The sequence below is a fragment of the Antennarius striatus genome, chromosome 12, assembly GCF_040054535.1.
Source record: "Antennarius striatus isolate MH-2024 chromosome 12, ASM4005453v1, whole genome shotgun sequence".
Taxonomy (NCBI): Eukaryota; Metazoa; Chordata; class Actinopteri; order Lophiiformes; family Antennariidae; genus Antennarius; species Antennarius striatus.
In genome coordinates this window covers 4039197-4065616 of record NC_090787.1, presented here as the reverse complement: position 1 = coordinate 4065616, position 26420 = coordinate 4039197, and the positions used below count along the sequence as shown (strand labels likewise).

Below are 26420 nucleotides of genomic sequence, written 5' to 3'. Positions count from 1 at the left end.
ACTACCAAATAATATGAATAAACATGCACACGTGTAAAATTGAACTTCTCCTGTGTTTCATGCTGTGAATGATTCACAGTTTTCTGCCAATCCTAACACCAGAAATACATGTTATCACCATGACCGTGGACAGCCATCCACTGCCGGGAAATCATGCAAAAATTGCAAGGTCATCACAAATAGAAGTGTTTGTTGGTTTTGTGGATATGCAAATAAAGATTTCCCATCAGGGCTTTTTCAGATGATAAATCTAAAACAAACAGTCTTGCACGTAAAGTGGGTGTTTTTTAGTAGCAGAAATCAGAGTCCTAAACTTTTGATCATCTGTCAATAAACCACACAAGTTTTTATGATAAGATTTCTTGTAATATGTTATACAGTATTTCCTTGACATCAACCCACTCTCAATTCCTCAGAAGAGAACAATGAGCCCTGTGATGAACTTTAGACACCAGTAGATCATGCCTGGGATATCTTAGTGGCCAAAAAAGGTTTGTTATCATATCTATAAATGAAATTAGGTGCTCATATAATGAAAATAAGTTTGTTCCCATAATACATGCATGCATACAATGGCTGACCGCACACACACTGAGGGGTTGCTCAAAGGTGTGTGCTCATCAATAAAATTTACCAAACCAGAACCCTGCAGCATGATAAGATAAAACAGATTCAAGCTATATAACTTGATTTAACCTGATAGTCAATATGGACTGAGGGAGTTCAACAGTTTCAGGTTGTAACCTTTATTACTATGAGCCTTGATCTCCTCTTCTTTGAGGCTGAGAAGCCCCCAAGGCTTAAGTTGTTCTTTACTGTCTGTTAGCAGCCTGCTAGCTTCTTTAAGAGTTTCTGTGCTCTGGATTGGATACAATATCCATCCTGAAAATATCAAACCCTGCCTTATCCTAAGGATTGTCCCATTTGTGTGAAGTTCAACTTTTGTCACTTCTGTGTTTAGAGGTGGAAGATTTTTCAGCAATAAGGCTTCCAACAGCCTTTTGGACACAGCTGCTATCTTATCTCCTCCAAAAAAATGTGTGCTCATGATAAAACTAACTTTAACTCTTTGGCAAAGCATGAAAGGAAAATTGTTACTGCATGTTTACACATCTTAAGGGTGGCTGACATGACTGGTATTGCAGCTCTGCCCCGGATGGTTGTGAGGGGGTTGTTCCTGGCTGAGGTGTGGCTTCTTACTATATTAAATAGTCTGAGTCAGTCACCACGGTGTCTGCGGATCCGTTGTCCAACTCTCAGTAAGTCCACCAGACATAATCATTGCTATGTTTACCTGTACATTAATAGATTGATAATTTTGTGCACTGTCCCTTCATCGTGTCTACATATGAAAGACAAACCTTGTTAAGTCTTTCTGATACTTGATTTCATGATGTATTTACATAAATAGTAATAAGTTTGTTTGACATGGTTCATTTTTGTACTTATAAGGTAACATATATCGTTGATCATCATTTTCTAGAAGGTTATTTGTTTTCTTATGTTCAGGTGTGTCTTGTGTGTAATTCATTGATTTTTCTTTCTTCATTTCAGTCTTTTGGTGGTCTTGAAGTCTGAAATGTCCTTTTACAGCACAGGTAAATTACTGTCTTGTTACTTGTTTTCACTCAATATTTTCAGTTTTAAAAGCACCCGGTCTTTGGTAATGATCACCCTGAAGTGAAATGTATTTTAAGGAGTAAAAATATACAGAAGAAAATGACAAGCTCCACTTTTTTTTGAACAGGAACCCGCTATTCCTCTGGCTACTATCAGCCAATGGCAGGAGGGTACCATCAGTACCCACGTCAATACCCTTTTCCACTCTACCCACCTCAAATTTACCCTTTTTATCCGTACCCACCTCAAATCAACCCTTATCAACCCAGTCCATCCCAACCCTGCCCACCCCAACCCTGCCCTCCTCAACCCTGCCCTCTTCAGCCTTGCCCACCCCAACCCTGTCCTCCTCAACCCTGCCCACCCCAAGCCTGCCCTCCTCAACCCTGCCCACCCCAAATCTACCCTCCCCGACCCTGCTCAACCCAACACTGCCCTCCTCAACTCTGCCCACCCCAAATCTGCCCTCCCCAACCTTGCCCACCCCAAATCTGCCCTCCCCAACCTTGCCCAACCCAACCCTGCCCTCCTCAACCCTGCCCAACCCGACCCTGCCCTCCTCAACCCTGCCCTCATCACCCTTGCCTTCCTCAACCCTCCCCTCCCCAACCCTGCACAACCCAACCCTGCCCTCCTCAACACTGCCCACCCCAAATCTGCCCTCCCCAACCCTGCCCAACCCAAATCTGCCCTCCTCAACCCTGCCCACCCCAAATCTGCCCTCCCCAACCCTGCTCAACCCAAATCTGCCCTCCTCAACCCCGCCCACCCCAAATTTGCCCTCCCCAACCCTGCTCAACCCAACCTGGCACACCCCAAATCTGCCCTCCCCAAGCCTGCCCAACCCAAATCTGTCCTCCTCAACCCTGCCCACCCCAAATCTGCCCTCCCCAACCTTGCCCACCCCAAATCTGCCCTCCCCAACCTTGCCCAACCCAACCCTGTCCAACCCGACCCTGCCCTCCTCACCCCTGCCTTCCTCAAACCTCCCCTCCCCAACCCTGCCCTCCCCAACCCTGCACAACCCAACCCTGCCCTCCTCAACCCTGCAAACCCCAAATCTGCCCTCCTCAACCCTGCCCACCCCAAATCTGCCCTCCCCAACCCTGCTCAACCCAACCCGGCACACCCCAAATCTGCCCTCCCCAACCCTGCCCAACCCAAATCTGGCCTCCCCAACCCTGCCCTCCTCAACCCTGCCCACCCCAAATCTGCCCTCCCCAACCCTGCCCAACCCAACCCTGCCCACCCCAAATCTGCCCTCCCCAACCAGAGCTTAATAGGGGAGGTTGGGGCCACGGATGTGTCTATGGACATGGACAGGTACATGGACATGAACATGGACATGGACATGAGCACAAACACGAAAATGAAGATGAGCACAGACATCAAGATGAACTTGAACTCGAAGTTGAACAAGAAGTTGAACAAGAGGTTGAACAAAAGACCATGTTCAACCATAAGTCTGGTCACCTCCATTCCAAGTGTCACAAGAAGGGGGCAACTTCTCATGGTGTAAGATTAAGTTAATTCACAGCAGAACAATGACTTTATTTAGGTTTTGGAGGCAGATGAAGTGTCTTAACTTTCTGAATTTTTACAATAGAGAGAAGGACCAGCTCAGTAATTAAAAATTATTATTTTTTAACATTTTGCAGTTCTGTACAAACCAATCAGTGTACCTTTCCGTTTGTTTTTTCTTTCTCGTTCATCTGGGCTGTAGTTCTCCAGCAGTCCCTGCAGCTCCTCCAGCAGTGACTGCGATTAGAGGATGGATTCTGGATCAGAAGAGAAACAAGACAAGTGGCGTCTTGGAAAACTTCATCTTACTTCTGATCATCACAATTAGTTTATTTCATCATTTCAGATCCAAAATAGACACCTTGGAATCAATTAATCTGAAGTATTGTATGTAGACATAATCAACAAAGTGAAAAAAATGAATAAAGACAGAAAAAGGACATAATGTCAGTGTATGGTTGTGTGGATTATCTTGATATTTGTGTTGTTTATTTGGGGCCACAGTTTTATATATTCATCACAAGGCCATGATTATGGTTACTGTTAACACATAAAAGAATAGTGTCATACACAACAACAATGGAAAAAAAACCCTCTCCAAATATTTTGCACTTTAAATATCCAAGTTGAATATACGACCTGTGATGAGTAGGCGACTTGTTCAAGGTGTACCTCACCTCTCGCCTGTAATTAGCTGGGATTAATTTAACCACATTCTGTATTTTGGATATGTAGCTGAAGACGAGATGATTTTTATCGTCTTAAGAAGATGAATGAATGAAGAATGAATGAATGAATGAATAAATGAATGATTGAATGAATATTTGTCTCCATAACAAGAACGTTAAAAATGTATTAAAAATTTTTTCCTAAAATACCGGAGACATCACTCTTAGCCTAGGTGAAGAGGGATAAAAACCATTTAATTTTAGAACGGTAGGTTGGATTCTTTTTAATATACAGTACTGTACATTCAGTTACAGTTACAGTTACAGAAATTTATTCAGAAATATTTTTTGGACTGAAAACTTTAGGAATTGGTGTGGGCACCTCCTCCCCACCCCCGGGATCTGTACCCGAGGCAGCCATGGTAGCAGAAACACAAAGTACTGACACAACCTAGCAACAGTGATGTAACACGCACAAACACACGCACGCACGCACGCACGCATGCATGCACGCACACACACACACACACACACACACACAAAGAAGGCATTGCAAGAACGACAGCAGGTATGTCCAATGTTTTGTTGTTTATGAATGTTAGTTTCATAAAACACTTGATTGAAATGACGGAAAGTCATCGTGAGCTTAAGAACTATAAATAAAAACACACAAAACACTACTTTCAATGTTTAATGTTAGTCTTTTTAGTCACTCAGTCCGACTGAGAAATTAAAGCGTGGTTTTTGCTGTAACCTAGCTTCTTGTAATTTCAGTAAATAGTACACAATTGATGTGTTGCAAATATAATTCTTTGCTGTTCTATTACTCATAGCAGTTTTTGTTCTGTAATTCCATAGTACATTCTTAACTCCATGTATGAAATTCAGATTTATTAATGATGTCTCACAGTGAAAAAGTCTAAAATGTAATTTTAACATGCATACATCATAAGATCTAACTTCTACATGTTTGTGACTCTGTGGAGAAACCCAGTTAAATGTTGTCTTCTTTTCAGTCATCCAGAATTTAACCATGAAGGATTTGTCTCTGTCAGTCCTGAGTCGTGGCTGTGCTCGTTTTGTCTCATCCAATGGAAAAACAGGAAAACATGATGGCCGGCTGGACGTCTGCTTCACACCACAGGTTCTCTCATAGGCTCTAATGTTGTATATTAGCACTGTGATAGAGTTCATCTACATATGAGATGGATTGTCTGTTATTGGTTAACTCTTTGGAATAATTTAGTCACATTAAATCTTACATCTATTCAGATTCATTCAATTAATAAACTGTCAGTCTGTCAATTCACCTGATATTTATAATGTAATTTATATGATTTAATCCATTTTCCAATAGGATTACTTTATCTGGAAGTCCCAGGGCTCTGTCTTCCGACTGTCCAACAGAAGTTACCCCCATTTGGAGGCAGAATCCTCCCTCCCAAAGACTTACAGCACTCGTAGAGGACCACTGTTACTGTACTCACAGGTATCTCTGTGTACTCAGCGGTATATAGTTATAGCAAAAATGCCCAAGCTTATAAGACAAACTCAGCATCTTCTGAAATCCTTCTATGTAGCTGCGTCCACTTTACCACACAGACATCATGAATTGTGTTTGCAATGGAAGGCAATGCATGACAAAGTAAACGCAAAGCAGAGCAAAGAAATAAAGGCAAGTTTGGCAAAGTTTGCAGGGAAAGGCAAAACCAAGGCAAAGTATGGCAAAGGTAAAGCAAAAGCAAGTCAAGTTAAGGTGAGACATGCAAGACAAAGCAAGAGAAGGATTGGCAAGGCAATGCAATGTGTGACAAAGTAAAGACAAGGCAGACATGGTGAAGTGAAGTCAAGGCCATGCAAGAGAAGGAACGTATTGCAGGGCAAGCAAAGACAAAATAAAACATCATAAAGCAATGTAAGACAAGGCAGATTTACTTTTTTGACAACATTCAGGCACAAGTGAATTCAACATTCATAAAAGTAGCATAGATTCAAAGCATCGCATAGATTGGGACCTGGTTTAAGTGAATTGACAGTAGGATTTAAATCTATCCTTCGATACACTGGAATCCACTGTTGTGGATAGAGTTTAATGTTTCGGGGCATTTTTCCCATCTTCTGTGTCAAGGAGTTAGTTTCTATAGAAACCAGTTTCACCGCAGAAACCAAAGGCAAGAAGAAGCAAGCTGTTCGGCGGTACACCCAACATGTTGAGCAGCAGCTGAGAACCCTCAAGGAACTGACAGCAGCCATCTTGGGCAACAACAAAAGTCAGGTATGTACCGCATGTACTGTATGTTTGTGTGTATATATGTTGTGTGTGATTTTGAAATATACCTAACTTTTTAGCTTGTTATAGCTCATTGTTTTGGTTTTAACTTACATCTCTGGGTGGGTTCATTCTTACAGCAGGCAATTTTTTTTCTCTTTACCCACAAGGTGGAACATTTTCTTCTGTGTAGAAAAATCACAGTTGAATCACCATATGCTGTATTTCCTCCAGCTCACCTCCACCAGACTTGGTCCTCGCTTCTGTCCTCCTCTTCATCTCCCTGTTGCTCCAGACCTTCATCAACCAAGTCCTCTGTCCAATCAGAGAAGCCAAGAGCATCACAGTCATGACTTACCTGAACGGTTGAACCCACTGTGGACTCCTGCCCAGAGAAACACTGAGCAGTTAGAGGGTGAAGCGGACGGTAATGTGGGGTTTCAAACTCCAGTCAACCTACTTGAAATGAACCATATACTTGTTATATCTCCTAAATTGAGCTCCTCTGTAGATGAAGACAAGGCTTGTGACAGCAGGAAGACAGTCAGACTGGATCTTTTCCTCCAGATGCCAAGAGCCTCCAGGTCTCCAAGTCCAGAGATGGGGGCTCAGCCCTGGGTGCACTATGTGGCAGGCACCCCTGAAGACGCTCAGGTGACATACATGCTAATTCCAGATGCTAAATCTCAAGGCATTTGTTAAAAGTGAAGGATTTGACTTAATAGACTCTACTGAAGAGTTTGGAGATTTGCTTCACTTTCCAATAAATAATTGAAATGGCTCTTTAGATCCGGTGTTTGGTTTGTCTATTTGCTGCTATTGTAAAAACATATGGTAGACCCTGGGAGAGTGTCTGGAACTTTTATTAGTATAAATGTCTTTTTAAGGAAAAAATTGCAGCAATTCTTCAGATAATACACGTAAAACAATAATATTACCATAATACTTCTTTAAACCAGGAAATGTGAATGACTTGATGTCATGATATTGTATATATTGTCTATGTTGTCTATGTGGGATTAATAAGGTTAAACTCTACTCTACTCTACTCTACTCTCCTCTACTCTAATTTGTTACCCACATGCCCTTCCTGCCAACATAGACATGTAAAAACACAAGTCTTCATCATATTGAGACGAAGTCTGCCGAAATAAATCATCACAAGAAGGATGGAGAGAGATGTCATCCAGATTTGATCTATGTGGCCGAGGCAACGGAAGATTCAGGATGTTCTAGTCTTGACAGAAAGCACACCAACGAGAAAGACAGTGAAAGATCCATGAGTGCCAACAGACGTGAGAGGACAGGTGTGTGTGTGTTAAGTAATAGAATGTAACTGTAAATGACATTTTCTTTAGTCAGAAACAAATACGACCACAGATGTTGTCCATTGTAGACGTAGTTCTAGTAGAAGTGTTAGTATTACTAATAGTATAGTTAACAGAAAATAATAGAATAATAAAACTAATCTTTGTTAAACTCCACTTTAGAATATTTATATATGTTGTTCTGATTGACGTCTACGCTCCCAGGTCTTCTTCCTCCTCTGACAGTAGGACGTTCATCCGGCCACGAAGCCTACAGGGAGAACACAGAAAGGGTGAGTCAGCATTTCCTGAGTCCATACCTGCACCATGGTCCTTTTATTAAAACAAACCCCTCACTCAAGCTACCTTGAGACAGTTGCTTCCACAGGTTTCTTATGGATCCACCTCTTTATTGAGATTACCTCAAACCTTTTATAATTTATTTCTTCATTTCTCACGCCCCACCCGTAGTCTGGCTTGCCGCCTTTGAAATAATGACCGAATTCCCAGGATGCTTCACGTGACTTTCCACTTCCCTAGAGTAAAACATCTAAATTTCTGTCGAACATTTCAGTCAAGATGGGAGGCCTCCTACAGCGATGAATGGCGCCTACCACCAATATCTAAGACCAGTACCGCTGCCCCTGTCCAGGCCATCCCACCCCGAACGGGCTTCCAACCAAAGGGAGAAGGATTTGGATTTCAATCACAACATCAACTTATTCTTCCAATGCTGGTTCCTGAGAAGGAGGGTGAGAAAAGACAAGCTGACCAGTGTCCATGAAGTACAGAGTGGGACTCGAACCGGGAACCACCTTGCTTGGTTTGGAAGTATTACTGAACCTAATCTCTCTCTGATTAGGCTCTGTATCCATTTTTCATTTTGTGATCCACATTGTCTTGACATGAGTTTCAATTGCTCCTGGTGGATAATATTGTTATCCTCTATTATGATGCCCTGTTAAACTGTTGGGTTCTATGTGACTGTTTTAAATCTTTCCGCCTCTTAGGACAGATTAATGGTAGGCAAAAAAGAAGAGGAGGAGAAGAAGAAGACAAAAAAGATAAAAGAAATTATTTTAAAAAAGAGACATTGGGGCCTAAAGGAAGAGGAAGAGATGAAGACGAACAAAAAGACAGAAGAAAATATTTTAAAAAAGAGATATTAGGGTCTAGAGGAGGAGGAGGTGGAGGAGGAAGAGGAGGACAACCCCCTGAGATAGGATCTGTGATTCTCTTGGAGCCTGGAGAAGGTACAACACATGCGCACACATTTTTTACAGAAAGACCTCAAATTAATTCCATTTCTGAACAGATGATGTCTGATGTATTACGGTGATTGATTATTTTTGATTAATTAATGGTAAAGTTGCTGTAAAGGTAACTATGAGGTGAGAGCAGTAAGAATAAACCCACCAACAAATGCAATTTAAGAACAAAACAAGAAGCTAAAACAGGCTTAAAACCTTTTTGAAGCTGAGAAGTTGATTATGCTTCAAAATCACATAGACAAGATTTTTTATCTATTATTCCATTTTCCTCCCTGTTTTGGGGCCCGATGTTTATTAAGTGGAAAAAAGTTGAATAAAATTAGAACTTATTGTGCTAACTTTGCTAATGCTGCGTCATTTCCTTCAGAACCCTCCCCTTCGGCGGTGTTGGGTTGCGTTGCAGGATCTAAAGGTCCGGGCAAGCAGAGCTCTCTGGCCTTCTTACAGAACCTCCAGGACCCTGGTGAGTCCAGCGAAGCCAACAGAGGCGTGGTTCGAGGCATTCTGCCCCTGGAGCTCAGAGGTACGTGGAAGATGATGTCATACTTTCATTCACCTGCCAAGTTCTTTATGATACACCTTCACCATGCTGACACAGAAGCTTTTATTGTATTCAACTGAAGTATTAAATAATGATAAATATTAATAATCAATCATCAGCCCCAGACTAGTTGGATCCATTCTTGACTTTGCAGATCAGGGCAAGACTCTATCTTTACAGGGCCCTGATGGTTTGAGGTCAGGAGGTTCTGGTTCTCAAACCCTGGAACCTGAAGTCTTTTTGGTTTTTTAATGTACAAAAGAGAGAAACCAGTGATTTTCTCTGTCGTAACGGTTTTCTGTTGGAGCAGCGCTATTGTGCAGGTTACCAAAATACTCTTACTGGTCCATAAGAGTTGTTGGTTATTGGGGTTCTTTTTTTTTCAGATCTGCAAGACAATAAAGCTGTAGGCTGCTTGATCCTGGGTCCTGATGGGGAGATCATGCAACTGTCGCTCTATGACAACAACCAGAATCAATCTGAGGATCATGGTGGAACGCAGGGGCAAGGTAGGTTCAATGCAATGAGGAAATCTGCACACATCGAAACGTGGTGAAACTCACTCTTTCTGCCTCTCAGCTCTCCAGGTTTTGTCTGCAGAAGGCGAGGAGTTACCCTGGGTCATCGTCCTGCAGCCTGAAGACACGAACACAGGTCCAGTCAGAAATCATATACAACAATGCCTCAGCACAAGATGCCATCTCTCTTTAGATACCTAATCCTGAAAGGGAAAAGCCCCCAAGAAAACAGGCAAAATCATAAAATCACAGAATATATGGATACCAATGACAAAAGTTCTGATGCATGAAGAAAAAAAAATTATCATACGCAAATTGGATTCAGGAAGAATCTCCTTTCCTCCATGGCGACCTGGAGAAATGACAGACCATGCAAAGAACATATCAAAATATGTGCAAATCATTATGAGAGAGATACTAAAAAACAATTAAATTCTAAAATCAAAGTGGCAGATGATTCATAGGACGGCCACTAGGGGACGCACACATAAACTTGATTCTGATTCACACCATTGATTGTCGTTTCTTTTAGCAGAGGAAGAAGTGGAGAGAAGCTCAGATGTTTCCCTGGGAGACATTTTGGACCATCAGTCAGAAGACAAGGTGATTTGATCTTTTGAATTTAACCTTTTGATATTTTAATTCCATCATTGATCGGCTGACCTGTGCACAAATCCTGGGACATTGAGCTTCTCATAAAATGTCTCTCCATGTTTGCTGCCTCTTGAAAATCTGGTGTCTCCCCAGATCTTAGATCTCCACGCCTTGGTGGAAATGCTCCCGCCCAGTCGCCATGGAGACCCAAGTAACCTTCTCATTGTTATTATTCATTCATTCATTCATTCATTCATTCATTCATTTATTCATTCATTCATTCCTCTTCTTTAGATAAGATGATTATTATTGTCTCATCTTCAGCCACTTATTTTCCCCGCGGGTAAATGAATTTTAAAATGAATTTTACAAAACAAAATAAAATTGCATCGTTCCAGTGGCTGTGATCAAGGAAAAGATGAATAAGACAGTGGAGAAAACATGGAAGAGACTCGAGATGGAGGCTGAAAATGGTGTTGGGATGCTTGCGCTGAGGGAGCAGGTTGGGGAGGAGAAGCCCCGGGAAGGCAACACTGAGGAAGAGGATGAAGATGAGGAGGAAGAGCTGGACAATACAGGAGAGGGTAGCTGTTTGTCTGGATCCCAACAGCCAGGGTTTGCTTGATTTATTGTATTGGGGTGATAGTGTTCACCATATTCTTTAAAAAATATTGAGAATTTTTTCATGAATACGTGAGAATATCCAACATTTGGAGTTTGTCTGTTTGTCCAGAGACAAGCTGAAGTTTGAAGGAGAATCTTCCGGCAGTCAGCAGAACATCAACCCAAAAGAGGAAATGCTGGAGGTTCTGGATAACATGAGGAAGAGCAAGAAGAGGAAAGACGCTAACAAAGCTTCAGTAACCAAAGGGTGAGCTGGGAATACTGACTCCACTGAGATTAAATCCTTGAAGACTCTCTGGATGACGAGCACTCTCCGTTCATTCAGGAACAGCAACCTGATTTCAGGTACGAGTGCAGAATCAGGGACGAGTGGACAGAAGGTGACGAGAAAGGACAGAAGAACGCAGAGACAAACGACTAGAAGCGATGTTCGACCAATTAGGAGCCAGAAACGAGATGATGGGACTGAGAGGAGAGCAGCAGATACTCCAGACACGTTTACACCGCCGTTCAAAGCGGTGGAAGTAATCTCGCCATTATAAGCTCTCTTTATTGGCCTCAAACAGAGACTAGAAGAGGTTTCAGGTTCAAAACCAACTTTGTGTCTCTCAGAAAAAGAGGACAGCAGACATGGAAGGAGAGAGAGGAGAAGTGAAGGCAAATGAGGAGGAAGGAGAGCGAGGAGATGCGCCAAGGCAGAAGGAGGAGACTGTTGGGAGCCGGAGGAGAATAAAGAAGCTAAAACACAAGGAGTTGGTTGTTGGTGAGACAAAAGGTTTGGACAAATACATTTAATTCACCGAGATCTATCAATGAAAGAAAGATGGATAGAAGAAATTTAATGGCAGAAAGTGGTGTGGTTTTTTTTCTTGAAGGAACCCCTCAGGAAGAGGAGACGGACTCTGACCAGGAAGAGGGTGAAGATTCTCTCCTGAGACCCAGCAAAACGCCCTCGGCATCTCCAGGATGTAATTCTTATAATTCAGAGGACGACGTAGACGTGGACGTGGACGTGGACACTCACGACCGCAGTGGCAGCCGATCGTTGAGCCCGACCGGCTCGACGGCAGCAGTGCCCCCGTTGGGTAGCGGGAGGCCTAGGATGTCAACCGTCTCCTCCTGTGGAGGCACAGCCACGCCCATCAGGATGGGGCCCGCCTCCTCTCGCGGCCGCCTGTCGTCGTGTTCCACCATCATGGTAACGGAGGAAAAGCTGATGCTGAATCCGATGAAGCCAGAGGTTGGAGGCCCTCACAGAACGAACCGCTCTTCATCGTGTGATTGATTGCTGCTGAAGATGCAGTTAGTTATCAACACATTGATCCTCGTAGGTAATGTTCACAATAGATGGACTGTGTGGATTTAGTCCTCCAGGTCCAGGAGGAGTCAGGAGAAGGAAGAGGAGGAGGCAGCAGCTCTCCTAAAAGCCAAGCGAGCGGAGAGACGAAGGCAGGAGGTGGAGAGGAAGAGGAGGGAGCAGGAGGAAGAGGAGCGGAAGAAGGGGGAGAGAGAGCAGACGGAAGGGCGCATGAGGGGCGAGCTAGAGGAGGAGAGAAGGAGGAGGGCGGAGGAGCTCAGGTTATCAACATGTTCACATTAAACCTGGAGAGCAGCGGGTTTTTCATCATCAATTCCATCTCCAGGATGAAGAGGATGGCAAAGGAGGAGGAGAGGAGGAAGGAGGAGGAAGAGGAGCAAGAGCGAGCGAGACGACAACAGGTGCAAAAAGACAGAGAGAGGAGGAGACAGGAAGAGAGGAAGCGACAAATGGAGGGACTCCAGCGGATGAGAGAGGAGGAGGAAGGGAGGAGAAAAGGTGAGGAGCTGGGAGACACAAGAGATTTTTGGCTTCTGCCACCAGGGATCGCTCAAAGAAACCGGTTGAAACGTATCGGCCACTAGGGGGAGCACTCACCTCCAACGAGGAGGAACATCACCGATCAACAAAAGATGATTTATCCATCATACACCAGATTTTCACATTAAGTCCAGTACAGGAATTAAAGGGAATTAAACTGCAGCCTCTCCAGCCTGATAGCTAGTGCTAATTTAGCATATTTTTTTACAATTTAATGTTTTTTTTTATTTTACAAATTTTACATATAATTTTAACTGTTTTATCTGATTTTATTTCCATTTTTAACTTGTTTTATTCAATTTTTTTAATTTTATATTTGATTTTATTGCATTGTGTTCATTGTTTTATGAAGCATCTGTTGTGTTGTTTATTTATTGACTGTGCAGCTCTTTGGAAACCTTTGTTTATTTAAATTGTGCTATAGAAATAAAGTGGATTGGATAATTGACTGATTCTCACCCTCCAGCTGAACTAGACCGTCTGCGCCTGGAAGAGGAAAGAAGGCGGGAGGAGGAATGCAAGAAGCTCCAGGAGATGGATGAGAGCGAGAGAATAGAGTACCTCCGCAAGAAGGAGGAAGAGGAGGAGGAGAGGCGAAACAAAGAAGAGGAGCGCCGGAGGATGGAAGAGGAGGCCGCTGAAGAGGCCAGGTTGCAGGAGGCGCTGCTGGCCAGGTACTGACTTGTGTTGCTTCTGGAGGAGAGCAGATTGCATCTGAGCTCGATGAGAATAATTTTGACACAAATCTTTTTTTTTTACTTTGTCTGTTGTCGTGTTTCCCCTGCAGAGAGGTGGGACTGTTGCAGCAGCAGCTGGCTTTTAAACAGGGTCTCATGATGGAGGCTGGGGGTCTGGAGAAAACCCAGGGAATCTCCAGACCCTGGACCTACTCTTATTTCACTTTGTTACAGCTGCTGGGTCTAAATCCAGCAAAAAACGAGACGCTAACCCCCTGAGATATGTGTCTGGATCTTAAAATATATCAAATAAATGCATTTATGTAATCTATACATTAGAAAGTATTTTAAAAATATGTAAAATATATAAATATAAAATATACATGAGGGTATATTTACAGTAAACTACTTAATCTTACTGGAAATATTATTAAATAATTAAATATTCACAAATGTATTTGTTTTATCCAAATATTATCCTAATTACGGAATAATTCCTTTTTGTCAAATATTTAGTCATGCACTTATTTTTCCTGAAAAGTACACAGTAAACATAGACAAGTTTATAAAAACACATATAGACATTAATCTGTTTTGTCCAACACAGATCATGAAAAACATCAGTTTGAATGTGAACAGCTGGACTCATCTTCACTGGAAAGCAAAATCAATCAATTAATCAGCTTTTATTTGTATAGCAGCGCTTAATCACATCTGCAGACATTTCAAAGCGCTTTACAGATAGAAAGCCAACAAATGGTTTTTGAACTTAATTTTGTTAAAAGCACTTCTGATGACGTGACGGATGCGCTGCCATGTATTCCACTGACAAACAGGCTGTACAGAACATGATGAAAATATGTCTATTTGTTTTATCATTCGAGGAATTGTGTCAGCAGATGCAGGAAGTGATGGAACAATCCAATCTGCGTGTTGCCCCAGAATAAAGTTTTTTTTTTAATAAGTAAATGTTGCAGGAGCATAAAGGTTCCAGTATTCTCTCCCCCCTCCGTGTGAGACGGACGGCAGCAGCTGCCGAAATTTATCTTCGACTTCCAGTAGGCATGCATGATGAATGCATGATGAATATTCCAAGGAGCAAACCAAGAAGAGCTGAGTTACAGAGATTTTCAGATGGAGTCATGATAGCAATGAATCTCACCTTTCTAATACTGGATCGCTTCTAAAAAAACCCCCATTAAACATCATAATGTGTAACTGTGAGCAGAGGGGAAGAGTTAATACTTCATCCAAAGCTGCAAAATTCCCACCTCGATCCAGATTTGGACCAAAACAAATGCAATTCCAGAGCCTTTCATTGAATCTATTCTGTAAAAATCCCTTTTATAATTGCAGTTCTGAATAGCAGTAGGTTTATGAGAATAAAATGTTCTATATAATGACATTTTGCATAGCACTGGATGTTAGGCCAAGGAATATTTTTTTAATCTTGAGGTGGATCTGGATACATATATACAGACTGTGGAACTTTTTTAAATTTTAATTCTACATGGGGCCTTTATTATTTACAGTATTTATTATTTCGCCATTTACCTTTACCGAGTTTTTTTTTTTAAACCTCCCAACCAGCAGGCTTCGCTTCGACATTCATCGCTGTCAATTTGGAGCGGAAGTTCCTTTTTTACACGAGTCAGACCGGAAGTACAGATGACGGTGGTAATAGACGATCTTCGAACGTGAGATGTTTCACGTCCTCCTATTTCGACCGGACGTCAGTGTGATAACGCCCGGCGTTACAGCAACGTGTTAAAGAACATATGAAGTGACAAAGTAGGTGTGAATTTATTTTTATTAACGTGGAACCTGAATGTTTTGTAGTGTTGCCGAGCTAACGCTGTTTGGACATGGCAACGGTAAACAGACGGGAATGGTGTAGCTGGCTGCTAATCAGCTAACGTTAGCCTTCAAGTCAGGTATATTAAAGCACGGGGGTGAGTTTAGTGTTTTAACGAGCCGCAGTCTGAATGTCGAATTCGACCATGTCAGCGTTGTTAATTATCTTTTCTGTAACAGCCATTGACATGACGACAATGTTAGCTAACGCCGTGCTAAATGTAAAGCGGCACGCACACGTGAAACAACTTTTTTTTTCCCCAAAAAAAGTTTGAGCAGGCCACATGCTAACTATCTGAAAGCATAAATAAACTGTATATTCACATATTAATCTTGGTTAAGGATTTTAAGAGAACTGTTTTAACTCGCAGTGTAAATGATCAAACTCTAATCTCGATTTTTGACTAGTATAGCCTGCCATAAACGTCACTTCCGGTTGGAATCTCGGTGATTTGTAATACAGGCGTTGTGTCGCTCTGTTCAAAAATGCAAATAAGGCTTTGAAAAAAATTTCAGATGTCGAGAATTACCAATAAGTTTGTCACTAAGTTAAAACCATTTTTTTTTTCAAACTCGGCCAGTAGCTCATTTTAAAATGCCTGCAGAGTTGATGACCATCTTCATTTCAACCTGTGAGGGAGTGCTACCCTGGATTCCATCAGACTCACCCTGCTTCTCTTCTTGTGTGGTTTCAGTGGTGAAGTTTGTTTGTTGGAGGATTATCATTCATTCCATTGGAGAGAGAGAAGGAAAAAGAGAAACGATGTCCGACTGGCTCAATCTCTACCAGCTAATATAAGCAAGACTCTTTGCCGACTGAGTGTGGCTGCTGGAGTGGAAAACCCTTTTGCCTCAGGGAATAAGGCAATGCTGTGCCTTCCTGTGTGACCTTCATGGGGGCTCATAACCCAGTGATGCTACCTTGAGCTAGCAGCATCCTTCTGCCTTGTAGCATCTTCTGGGTCCAGGATTTTTACTACTTCACTGAGTGAGTGGTGGCAGTGATGGTTACTGTTGGTCAGGAGTTATCAAGAACTTGTAGCACACCTATTATGACCAACAGAAGATTTCCTTCTCCCTTCAGCAGGAGCTGACATCTCAAGAGCTTTTCCTGCAGAAGAGCCACTCATTTATAGAGGATTTTCAAGAGAACCCTCATCCACCTCAGCGTTGTTTTGTACCGACTGTTAATCCCTCTTCTGCCTTTGAACCTCAATTAAGGAACTCCGCCCTTAATCTCGGCCCTTCACCGTATCAGTGTTGTGAAGTGCCATGCCCATCAATCAATTCTCCTTGTGGACTGGAGAGAAGCTTCGGAGCTGTTCCTGTCCAGTACGTCCCGCCACATCGACTGTTGTGACCACTGAAGTGCCTCATAGTCAGACTTCCATAGAGCTCTCTGGGAGAAGGGCTCAAGCCAAATCCCTCCGCTCTAATGCTGCCTTGCCCACTTCCTCTTTGAGGCCCACAACAATGGCCCCACCCGTGGTGTCTGAGTGGGTCAACGGAGGCAGAAACAAAATCAACACACAGAGCCAACTCACCACTGTGCCAGATGAGTCTCCGAACCTGCTGCAGTTGAATGGGAATCATGGCCTAAACCCAAAGCATGCTGGGAGCATCGTCAGAGAGACCAGTGCCCCCTCCTCTGTCTCCATGAGCGAACGCCAACGCCAGCCTCGCACAGGCGCTGCTCCTCTGGGATCAGGGTCTCGTACGTCTGTTTGCCTTCAAGACCTGATCATCCGAGGGAAATCTGTGCAACAGCAAGGCTACAAGTCGATGGTGAGTATGTTCTACATTATGAACAAAATGTTTTTGTAATTCTCATTAAACCCTGAATACTCAGATTTTTAAAAAATAAAAATTCTGGTGATATCTGTGCAAACATGGATCTAATTCTTGTATTTTGGCTCCTTGAAGCAAATTTTATTCAGTAAATTATTAAAACATCGCATCCACGTCTGACTGTTCTTGGTTTGTACTTCTAGCTTGACTCTGCAGACCGTTTTTCCTCGCCAGCAGTGCCTCCTCTATGCCTTACTCTTCGTAAACAACAGGGGGCAGCACCGGGAACAAACGCCTCCAGTCACAACACAAAAGTTGAGATAAGAAGGACGACAAAAGAAACAAATGCGAGAAGGAGCAAATCAGCCAAACTGTCAATGGCAGCTGGCGGCTGCTCAGCAGAAGCTGCTCTAAGTGATCGGTTATGGGTCAGAGGCGTCCCCCCAGCGGCTCCAGTCAGCAGGCCCCAGACGACAGCATCACCGGCCCTGAACGACAAGGGTCCCCATCCACCAGAGAGCATCCTGCCAGCATCCAGACAGTCCAGTCCTCCAGCCGCCAGTCCCCTTTCGAATGGAACCTCACCAAGCATACTCAGTGCCAGTGGCGAGGCCACTCAAGAGACCCCGCCCACACCTGCTGACATCATCTCAGGTAATCAGAATGATTGGTCGTCATCAGAGGCCAAAGAAACCATAAACCCTCTGAATATCTGTAACGATGTTCACGTCCCCTCCAGACGAGGCCTCCTGTCGTGCGGGGGTGTTGGTGGGCTCCGTGACCACTCAGATCTCCACGATCCACCTGACCAAGCAGGAGGTGTGTTCCTCCATTTCTTCTTCGTCTTCACCTCTCCTCTCTTCCTCGTCCTCGCAGATGGAGGAGGATCATCTCTCCAGGTCAGCATGTTTGGCCTCGAGGAGTTCTGCTCATTTCTTGTTGTTGTTCTTCTTCTTACTCTCATTCTTCTACTAATGCTGACTGAATATTTTGGCCCTGTGTTCTGCGTGTCCAGCTTGGAGTCTGTCATGCAGGTGGATGGAGCTGAGGAGGAGCTGCCTGACGAGCTGGAGAACGCCTGTAGCGATGACGGTAACAACACAACACAGACACAGATTTAAAATGTCATCAGACTGAAGCTGGTTTCGTTCGTCTTTTCTCTGGCCGCTGATGTCAGTTCATCTTTCACCCTCAGGTGATTCCGACTGTTCATCATCCACAGCGTCCATCAGTCCCCGGTCTGGGTAAGGCTCTGTGATCAATTGGAATGTTTAAACGTTTTCTTTATCGACTATTTGAAATAGAATTCTCACATATTCAGTTTCAGTGAAGAACTCCTTGCACCTGTTGTTGGGTTATTCTTATTATTCATTTTTATTCTTTTTATAAGTAGCCCCTTCATCCATCCATCCATCCATCCATCCGAATCAGATCCTGTGGACTCTTTGTGTGTCTCTCGTTCTCTCACTCCATTGTGAGGAGAGTGAAAACAGCAGAGTGTGGTGGAAAGGTCGGCTGCATTGTGTCACATTGTTGTCAGCTGTGATGCCTCAACAGCAGAACCCCCCACCAAAGACTCGGAGCTGATTCTTTGCTCAAACAGCTGGGTAGGGTCGGCTTTTGTGGCCATTTTTCCCCACAACCAGCTGATTTGTTTATACATACCCCCCACCCACCCACCACCACCACTCCTGACAGCTGCCTCTCCTTCATGGAACAGAGAGCATTAAGGTAACACCTGTGGTGCCATTGTGTACCTGTGTGGTGGAGGGATTTTATTCAGAGGATAGAACCATCTCCTGCTCCTTCATCCATTCATACATTCCTTCCTTCTTTCCTCTATGACTGTCACGTAAGTCGTTTTAATTTTTTTCTCGTGTTTAAATTCTCGTTTTATTTCTTCCATCTGATGCGTTTTTTCAGGGTAAGGTTAGCGCGCCGCTGTTTCCTCTGGTAGAGTAGTCAGAGGATGAACGCGGGGCGGGAGGGTGACCTTTACTTAATGCATTAAGTGTGTGAACCAAACCGGAAGATGTAGAAATGTGCTCTTCTTTGTCTTCGAACTGGAGAGACGACACTGAGTCGGCGAGGTCGATGACTTCTGAACGGAGGATGAGCTCAGGCACAGACAGTTGGTGTTGTCACTGATTGTGAAGCGCTGCTGTTATTCTTCACACCTCCTTTGCTTCAGTAATGGTGTTTAAATCAGTTGCCTGTATGGTGTTCTATTGATGTTGTTGTTGTGATCAGTGTGAACAAACAGTCGTAGGAGAGGCTCTCTGTTATGGCGCTATCAAGAGAAATCAAGAATCTGCTGGACTTTTAGAATGGCTTCCTGAGCATCAGAATAAACACATGCCTCTTCCTCTCCCTGTTTCTCCCTAATACTAACAAAAAAAAAAGATAATCTAATGGTTCGTAACTTGGGATGTAAAGAAAAATCACACAGTTTTGTGGTTTATCTGGTTTTGTGTTGTATTGCAGATCTGGATACTAATCCAAAAACATTCCTGGAGAACTATACTCATCTTTTATGTCTTTTGTTAGTTTAGGAGTGTTACAATTATTAACTAATCCTTCTTTTCTTTCGCAGTATATAAATGATAGATAGACTAGACTAGAAAGTCTTTCCCTGGTCTTCACTCTGTCAAAATGTACAAACACTCCATCAGCACTCTAAATTAGTGCTAGCGTTATGTTACCTGTGTATAGTGCTCACAGTCGTCCATGCAGATCTCAATCGACTTGTGTTACAAAGCAGAGTGGTGACTGGACACCCACTTCCGTTACTTAGAAGTCAGTGAAGGTAACACGAGCCGTGTTACCTCTTCGTTTTGTTGTCAGATGGCTGTTTGTTCAGTAATGACCGGATGAGAGGAGCTGCGGCGAAGACTGGGAAGGAGAGTTCTGCTGTCAGCGGGAGAAAACACCGATCAGTCTCTGTCGATGGACGGCTCGTAGCGTGAGCGTTTGGATGTGGGCTAATCATTGGTGTTCATTTTTTCTCCCTCAGTATTGAGGAGCCAATGTTATTGGGGGTGGGAGACGATCGAGAGGAGAGGCCCGCTTTGGTCCCCAGTCTGTTCCCCCTCATCCCTCCAACGCTGTACTTCAGCACCGCCAACGAGAAAGGTTTGGGTTGTGTGTCTGCTGTTAATGTAGCCCTATTTAAGGAACTCTCAATAACTGGTTTTAAAAAATATGGTATTAACTTTGCAGCTTTGCCTTGTTTGCTCTGCAGTGGAGTTGTTGCCTGTGGAACAACGACGTTTGTTAAAATGGAAGATGAGCACCGTCACACCAAACGTCGTCAAGCACACCATCGCTAGGTCACACTTCAAAGCCACCAAGAGTAAGTCAGCAAAGTGTGTGTCTGCTAAGTGGGAAGTTAAACCATAGGCAGGGCCGACCGTGACTTCCCTGTGTTTTGTTGCTCCTGTCCTGTTGATAGAGCGATATGATTGGCTTGGCTGTTGGGGTCACCACATGAAGTCTCCCAGCTTCAGGACCCTCAGAGAGCACCAGAAGGTGAGGAGCTGCTGATTCCAGCTCCCTTTTAAACCGGTGAAAGTATCAGTAGCCTTTAGTGAGGCTTTGCTCTAACTTTTTGTGCTTTTGTGTCTGTGGTGTCTCAGCTGAACCACTTCCCAGGAACGTTTCAGATCGGCAGGAAGGACCGTCTGTGGAGGAACCTGTCCAAGATGCAGGTTCGCTTCGGCAAACAGGAGTTTAGCTTCTTCCCCCGGACCTTCATCCTTCCTCAGGACATCAAGCTGCTCCGCAAAGTTTGGGAGGACAGCAACACCAGGCAGAAATGGATCATCAAACCTGTATGTTGTCTAATTCATTAGGTGATAATAAGCTGCGCTGGCTGTTTCGATCCCATCTAACTGGTCTTGTTCTAATAGCCGGCATCAGCCAGAGGAATCGGAATCCAGGTCATCCACAAATGGAGCCAGATGCCCCGCAAGCGACCGCTGCTGGTCCAAAAGTAAGTTGTCTGGAGGCTGTTTATTCCACATTTTCAATTGCGCAGTGGAACAAAACGTTTTTATTCTCCTTGTGGTTTGCAGGTACCTTCACAAGCCCTACCTCATCAGCGGTAACAAGTTCGACCTGCGCATCTATGTCTATGTGACGTCCTACGACCCGCTCAGAATTTACATCTTCTCCGATGGACTGGTTCGATTCGCCAGCTGCAAGTCAGTACCGACCTCATCCTGCTGGGGTCTCCTGCTCCGGATCAGCTGATCAAACTTTAGAAACAAGCTAGAATTAAAGTCTACTCCAGGATGTCATACATTGTTCTTTTCCTCCAGGTATTCGTCTTCCAAGAAGACTCTGAGTAACAAGTTCATGCACCTGACCAACTACAGCGTCAACAAGAAGAACTCTGAATACCAGACCAACAGCGACGACAAGGCCTGCCAGGGACACAAATGGTAAAGATGGCTGTAACTGTGGAACATGTGGTTCTTCCCCTCCAGCAGGGCTAATCTGGGTCTGGGTTTTCAGGGCTCTGAAGGCCTTGTGGCAGTATCTGGGGGCCCAGGGGGTCAACACCGCCCTGATCTGGCAGAAGATCAAAGACATTGTGATCAAAACCGTCATTGCGTGAGTGTCCCGTCCTGCATCGGTTCACCTTTTTAAGGGTGATTTGTACATCACGTTGACGTTTGATACTGAGGTGTTCAAGCATTAGTTAAGAGGCAGGGTGGTGATTTAAAGATGTGTTTATTGATGCGATAAAAAGTGATTATTGATCTGTTTGTGTGTTGATTATCAGCTCAGAGCCGTACGTCAACAACCTGCTGAAGATCAACGTCCGGACGCCTCACAGCTGCCACGAGCTGTTCGGCTTCGACATCATGCTGGACGAGAACCTCAAACCCTGGATCCTAGAGGTCAACATATCACCAAGGTAACACACACATGCATGCGCAAACACTCACACACACACACACACACACACACACACACACAGACTACATCTTGTAACTGTCCCGTTTCTGGTCCAGCCTCCATTCCAGCACAGCGCTGGATGTTTCCATTAAAGGTCAGATGATCAGAGACCTCCTGAACCTGGCGGGCTTCCGTATTCCTCAACGAGAGGACGTGATCGCCCCCTGCAGCAGCGACTCCAGCTCCACCAGCAGGTAGGGAGGGGTGGGTGGGGGTAGGACGTAGGCTGTCACACCAAACACAAGTCGCAATTTAGGAACAACTTGAAGCTACAAAAAATATCTGATCCTCTATTTTTTGTCTCTCTCGCTCTCTGTGTGTGTGTCTGTCTGTAGTCTGTGTGGGGGGGTCAGGAACAAGTCCGATGTGTCAATCGATGAGAAGGTGAAGCGGGCCTTTTACATCACACAGCGCTTTGCTGACCAGGTAAATAAACACAATCTGTTTGAAAATGAAAAGTGAGAACAGGAAGTCAGGTGTTGTTCCTGTCCGTCCGTCCCTGTCAGGACTTCCTGTCCACCGTGTTGGACGTCTTGACTCCAGAGGACGTTCGCGTCCTGGCGGAGAGCGAAGACGAACTGAATCGCGTCGGACAATTTGAGCGGATTTTCCCGTCGCCGTCGTCGTCTCGCTACTTGCGATTCTTCGAGTGTCCACGATACTTCAACATCCTCCTGGACCAATGGGAGCAGAAATACTGGAGCAGCAAGTCAAAAGGTGTGTGTGTGTGTGTGTGTGCGCTTTAAAAGCACTTCCTGTTCATCAGTTTATATCTCCCGATCGTACCAAACCCAGAAAACCCGTTGACTGGTGTGAATATCTGTCTTGTGTTCAGGGATCGACCTGCTGGCCGCCCTCTGTCAGAAAGGAGTCCATCTTGGAACCACTGACCCCGCCCACATGGTGAGGAGCCAGAAAAACGCCGCCTCGGATTAAATTAAAGACGGCTTCTGTTTTTGTAATCTGAGTTTTTTCTCTGTCTGTGATTGTAGTGGTCGAAAAGCAGCTACACCTCTAAGGTCGACCCTCACAAACAGGACGGCATCAACCGATCCAGGTACACACACACACACACGCACACACACAGGTGTGTGATCATTCCTGCACGTCTACAATTACTTTAAATGTAAAGAAAGGATTTTATTAGTTTTTGTAATAAAACACGACAGACTCAAAGAGTTACTGATAACTTAAAAACAGACTTTAGCTACTTGAATATTCTTAATTTCTCGTCTGTAAATCTGAATATTCTCATTTATCTGCTGCCGTGTTAAACATTTTGAATTTGAACTCTTCCTTTTGCAACTTTTGGTATCTTAACAATAGTTTAACAATTTTTCTTTCTGTTTAATGAACATTTTCAAATCAGGACAGCTAACAGTATGTCCACTCATTCATTATCTTTTGCATTGATCTCAGTAAGAAAGTTATTTACATCCACGTCTCCCTGCTGCCCTCCTCCTCCCTGCTGCCCCCCCCCCCAGTGTGGTGGTCAGCCAGCAGGTCTTCTCCCATCAGGACAACGACGACGCTTTGGACAGGGAGGTGGTTTCCCTCTGCAGCCAGTCGGTCGCACCAAGTTCTGGTTCCAGTGTCACCAGCAGCGCCTGCGCTAGCCCCCTGCCCACCCCCACCCACAGTCTGCTGCCCCAGCAGTCTGCCGCCTACTGAGACGGGGTTTGCTTTAAGAAACCAGAGGAGAGACAGAGCTAAGGGTCCAGCGTTAGCCTGAAGCTAAGTGCTGCAGTAGAAATTCTAGACTGGTAGGATTTTAATAAAATAAACACAGAGCCTTTACAAACTGAACGATGGTTATCACTTCATGATGCCATGTCTATTCTAGCCTTAACACAAAACTCAGTAACGCCAGTGAAAACACTGTTTTCATTGGTCGTCTGAGGGGTCAGGAGAGATCATGGTGTTTGTAATCCACTGCCAGAAAATTGAAAAAGCACGCATGAACAAGTAGCAGCTAATTTAAAGGAAGAATAACAGCCACAAATATTAAGAGAAGAAGAGTCTGGGAGGACCTTATCCGAGTCGCAGGAGGGTCGATGATTCTTTGTCACCTTACGCCATTGCTTACAAAGTGCTACTCGACCCAAATTTTTCGTTTTGTTAAATAATTTCAAATAAATTCAGATAAAAGTTTTGTCATTTCAGCAGCGTGACGTCATCTCACCAGAAACAGATAGCTGATAGCTTTCCTTTGTGTCTCCATTCATTTCTTCATCCTGCAGAGACTTGAAACGCGATGCATCGTCCTGCACAACGAGCTTCACGTCTTTTTCAAATTTTACTCGTTGCATAGCAACACAATGACAACAAGTCAGCCAGAAGGCCACAAAAACACATTTCTCAAGTGCTTAAATAGTTTCACGTAAATGTCATTAGCATGTGGTTGTGCACTTTGAGGCAGGGTAGCTGCTATTGGGACTGCATGGGGGGAATCATTTTAATGACATCACTGCCCTTAAACGCAGTGAAGACTTTGGCTAGTCAAGCACACGCTAACACTACACCTGCTAGAGAACTCGGGTGTTGATCCCGCGACCGTCGGATGTGTCATGTTTTATTTCTGGTACTGAAGAAGTCGTGCAGCCGAACTGACTGGACAGAAGCCTCACCGACAACATTAAAAAAGCTTTTCTGTGTGAAAGCAGACGTGATGGACAGAACCGGTACCAGTCATGTGACCCTGATCAGTCGATCGGTTCCAACCTGATCAGAGCATCCTCAGGAAAACCTTCCACAAACATTCTCAACTGTGACTTTAAACTACTTGAAGATAAAAATGTCAGGTGCACTTTCTGGTGAAGATGAACTTCTATGGATGAAGACGCTGCTTTAAATCCTCCTGGGCGAGTCGGTTTCTTCCTGGGGGGGAACTTTCAAGCGCGGTGTTGAAGCTAACTTGTTCACTAACGATTTTTATTATGCAATTGCTAAAGCATGACGTGGAGTTTTGGTGTGTAGCAGGTATTCATATGTTTAAGGAGGTGGTAGGAGGACTTTGAAGCGTAAAGCTGTTAAAAACAGTGAGAATTTGAACATTGAAATGGGTCCAATACGTGAATCACGCTTCAGTTTCCTCTCAGTATTAGAGCCTCATCCACCATGAGTCACACAACGGAGGAAACATGATGAAGCTTTTGTGGGTTTTTTGACAGTATTTAAACGTGTGTTGCCACAACATATCGAACCACCAGGGAGGCCGTCTCTCTCTTTTGCCAATTCTGGGATGAACATAAATATAATGGTTCTAAATGACTATTTCAATTCTAAAGGAGAAAATCATTCTGGAGTCTTCATATTTTCACTTAACACACATTACAATCACGACACACACACAGACGGCTGCTGTCAGAGTTACGTAACACTGTTGGGAATTGTTTTTAACTGAACATATTACCAGTCATTAGGTTCAATATTTTTTACTAACTACATTTTTCATGTGTGTATGCATTGCTCAGGATGAACATTTCAAAATAAAAGTCATTTGTGGTGCAAGTATTCTGATCTGGTTGATTTTTGGAAAATACAATCTCATTGAGGAAGTTTCTTAACTTATTCCGTGACGGCAGTCTGAAGTCTGTTTTTCCGATATGTCTCGTTGATATTTATGGTTGCACTCCTAGGAATAATTTATTCTGACTAAATTTGCTAGAGATCCCCTGGAATCCACCAAAAGACCCCTGGGGATCCTCAGACGCCACTTTGAAAACCAAAAGCTCAAGATCTACTTGTGTTATAAATAATCATAATTATTTTGATTTTATATTTAATGTTTAGGACACTCAGGAGGTCGGAGAGAAAAGATGAAAAATAAAGCAAAAAATTCCAGTCCCAACAACACCGAGAAGAATCCAAAGAAACCAAATCATAAAGGAATAAACAAACAGGAGGGAAAAAGAACAGAAATTGTGTGTCAAAGGAGGCGGGGCTAAAGAAGAGACACAGGTGCAGACAGGAGGGAGGAGCTAATGGGACACAGGTGTAAACAGTCAGCAAGGAGCAGAACAGAAAACAAGCGGAAGAAAGGAACTGATTTGACATCTTTTATCAATTTGGCATTTTTCATCAATTTTATTGTTATTTTGCACCTTATTTATATTTTTTAACCGTTTCAAGAAGCAAAAAAATTTCCTTCAGTCATGAACTTTAAGGTTTGTACTTCTTTTTTTTAAGTGATATTTTCCCTTCTCACCAGTGGATGATTAAACACTTGTCTGATGTCACAGCGGGTATACATTCCCACCCCTCCCACTCTGCTAACCCCCCTCCTCTAAATGCCACAGGCCTCTCACCCTCCAGTCCAGATTTAGACCCCAGACCCGGCTGGTTGGAG

The 26420-nt window shown here is 43.8% G+C and overlaps 3 protein-coding genes across 5 annotated transcripts; all 3 read left to right on the top strand.

The window, feature by feature from the left end:
* The first annotated feature begins 1129 nt into the window (after positions 1–1129).
* LOC137605502 (proline-rich protein 36-like) lies at positions 1130–3580 on the top strand. Its single transcript, XM_068330223.1, has 3 exons — positions 1130–1186; positions 1748–3135; positions 3344–3580. Exons 1-3 carry the CDS (start codon positions 1130–1132, stop codon positions 3534–3536), a joined length of 1638 nt encoding a protein of 545 aa, XP_068186324.1. The 3' UTR covers positions 3537–3580.
* A 6011-nt stretch (positions 3581–9591) lies between these two features.
* Positions 9592–13754, top strand: LOC137605327 (uncharacterized protein KIAA2012 homolog). 2 transcript variants are annotated; one of them, XM_068329906.1, is made up of 13 exons: positions 9592–9706; positions 9777–9851; positions 10251–10318; positions 10463–10520; positions 10708–10924; positions 11043–11180; positions 11259–11457; positions 11546–11708; positions 11809–12131; positions 12300–12511; positions 12577–12749; positions 13258–13465; positions 13579–13754. In XM_068329906.1, exons 1-13 carry the CDS (start codon positions 9640–9642, stop codon positions 13745–13747), a joined length of 2070 nt encoding a protein of 689 aa, XP_068186007.1. In that variant the 5' UTR covers positions 9592–9639; the 3' UTR covers positions 13748–13754. The 2 variants fall into 2 exon arrangements, with proteins under 2 accessions (XP_068186007.1, XP_068186006.1); XM_068329905.1 differs by having other exon boundaries at positions 11809–12173.
* A 1381-nt stretch (positions 13755–15135) lies between these two features.
* ttll4 (tubulin tyrosine ligase-like family, member 4) lies at positions 15136–25576 on the top strand. 2 transcript variants are annotated; one of them, XM_068329671.1, is made up of 21 exons: positions 15136–15259; positions 16018–17107; positions 17314–17764; positions 17850–18009; positions 18126–18202; positions 18306–18354; positions 20124–20242; positions 20352–20462; positions 20562–20638; positions 20746–20940; positions 21019–21101; positions 21184–21312; positions 21430–21552; positions 21626–21724; positions 21897–22031; positions 22129–22266; positions 22408–22498; positions 22579–22789; positions 22908–22975; positions 23065–23129; positions 23557–25576. In XM_068329671.1, exons 2-21 carry the CDS (start codon positions 16595–16597, stop codon positions 23741–23743), a joined length of 3081 nt encoding a protein of 1026 aa, XP_068185772.1. In that variant the 5' UTR covers positions 15136–15259; positions 16018–16594; the 3' UTR covers positions 23744–25576. The 2 variants fall into 2 exon arrangements, with proteins under 2 accessions (XP_068185772.1, XP_068185774.1); XM_068329673.1 differs by lacking the exons at positions 15136–15259; positions 16018–17107; positions 17314–17764 and having other exon boundaries at positions 17885–17929.
* The last annotated feature ends 844 nt before the right edge of the window (positions 25577–26420 follow it).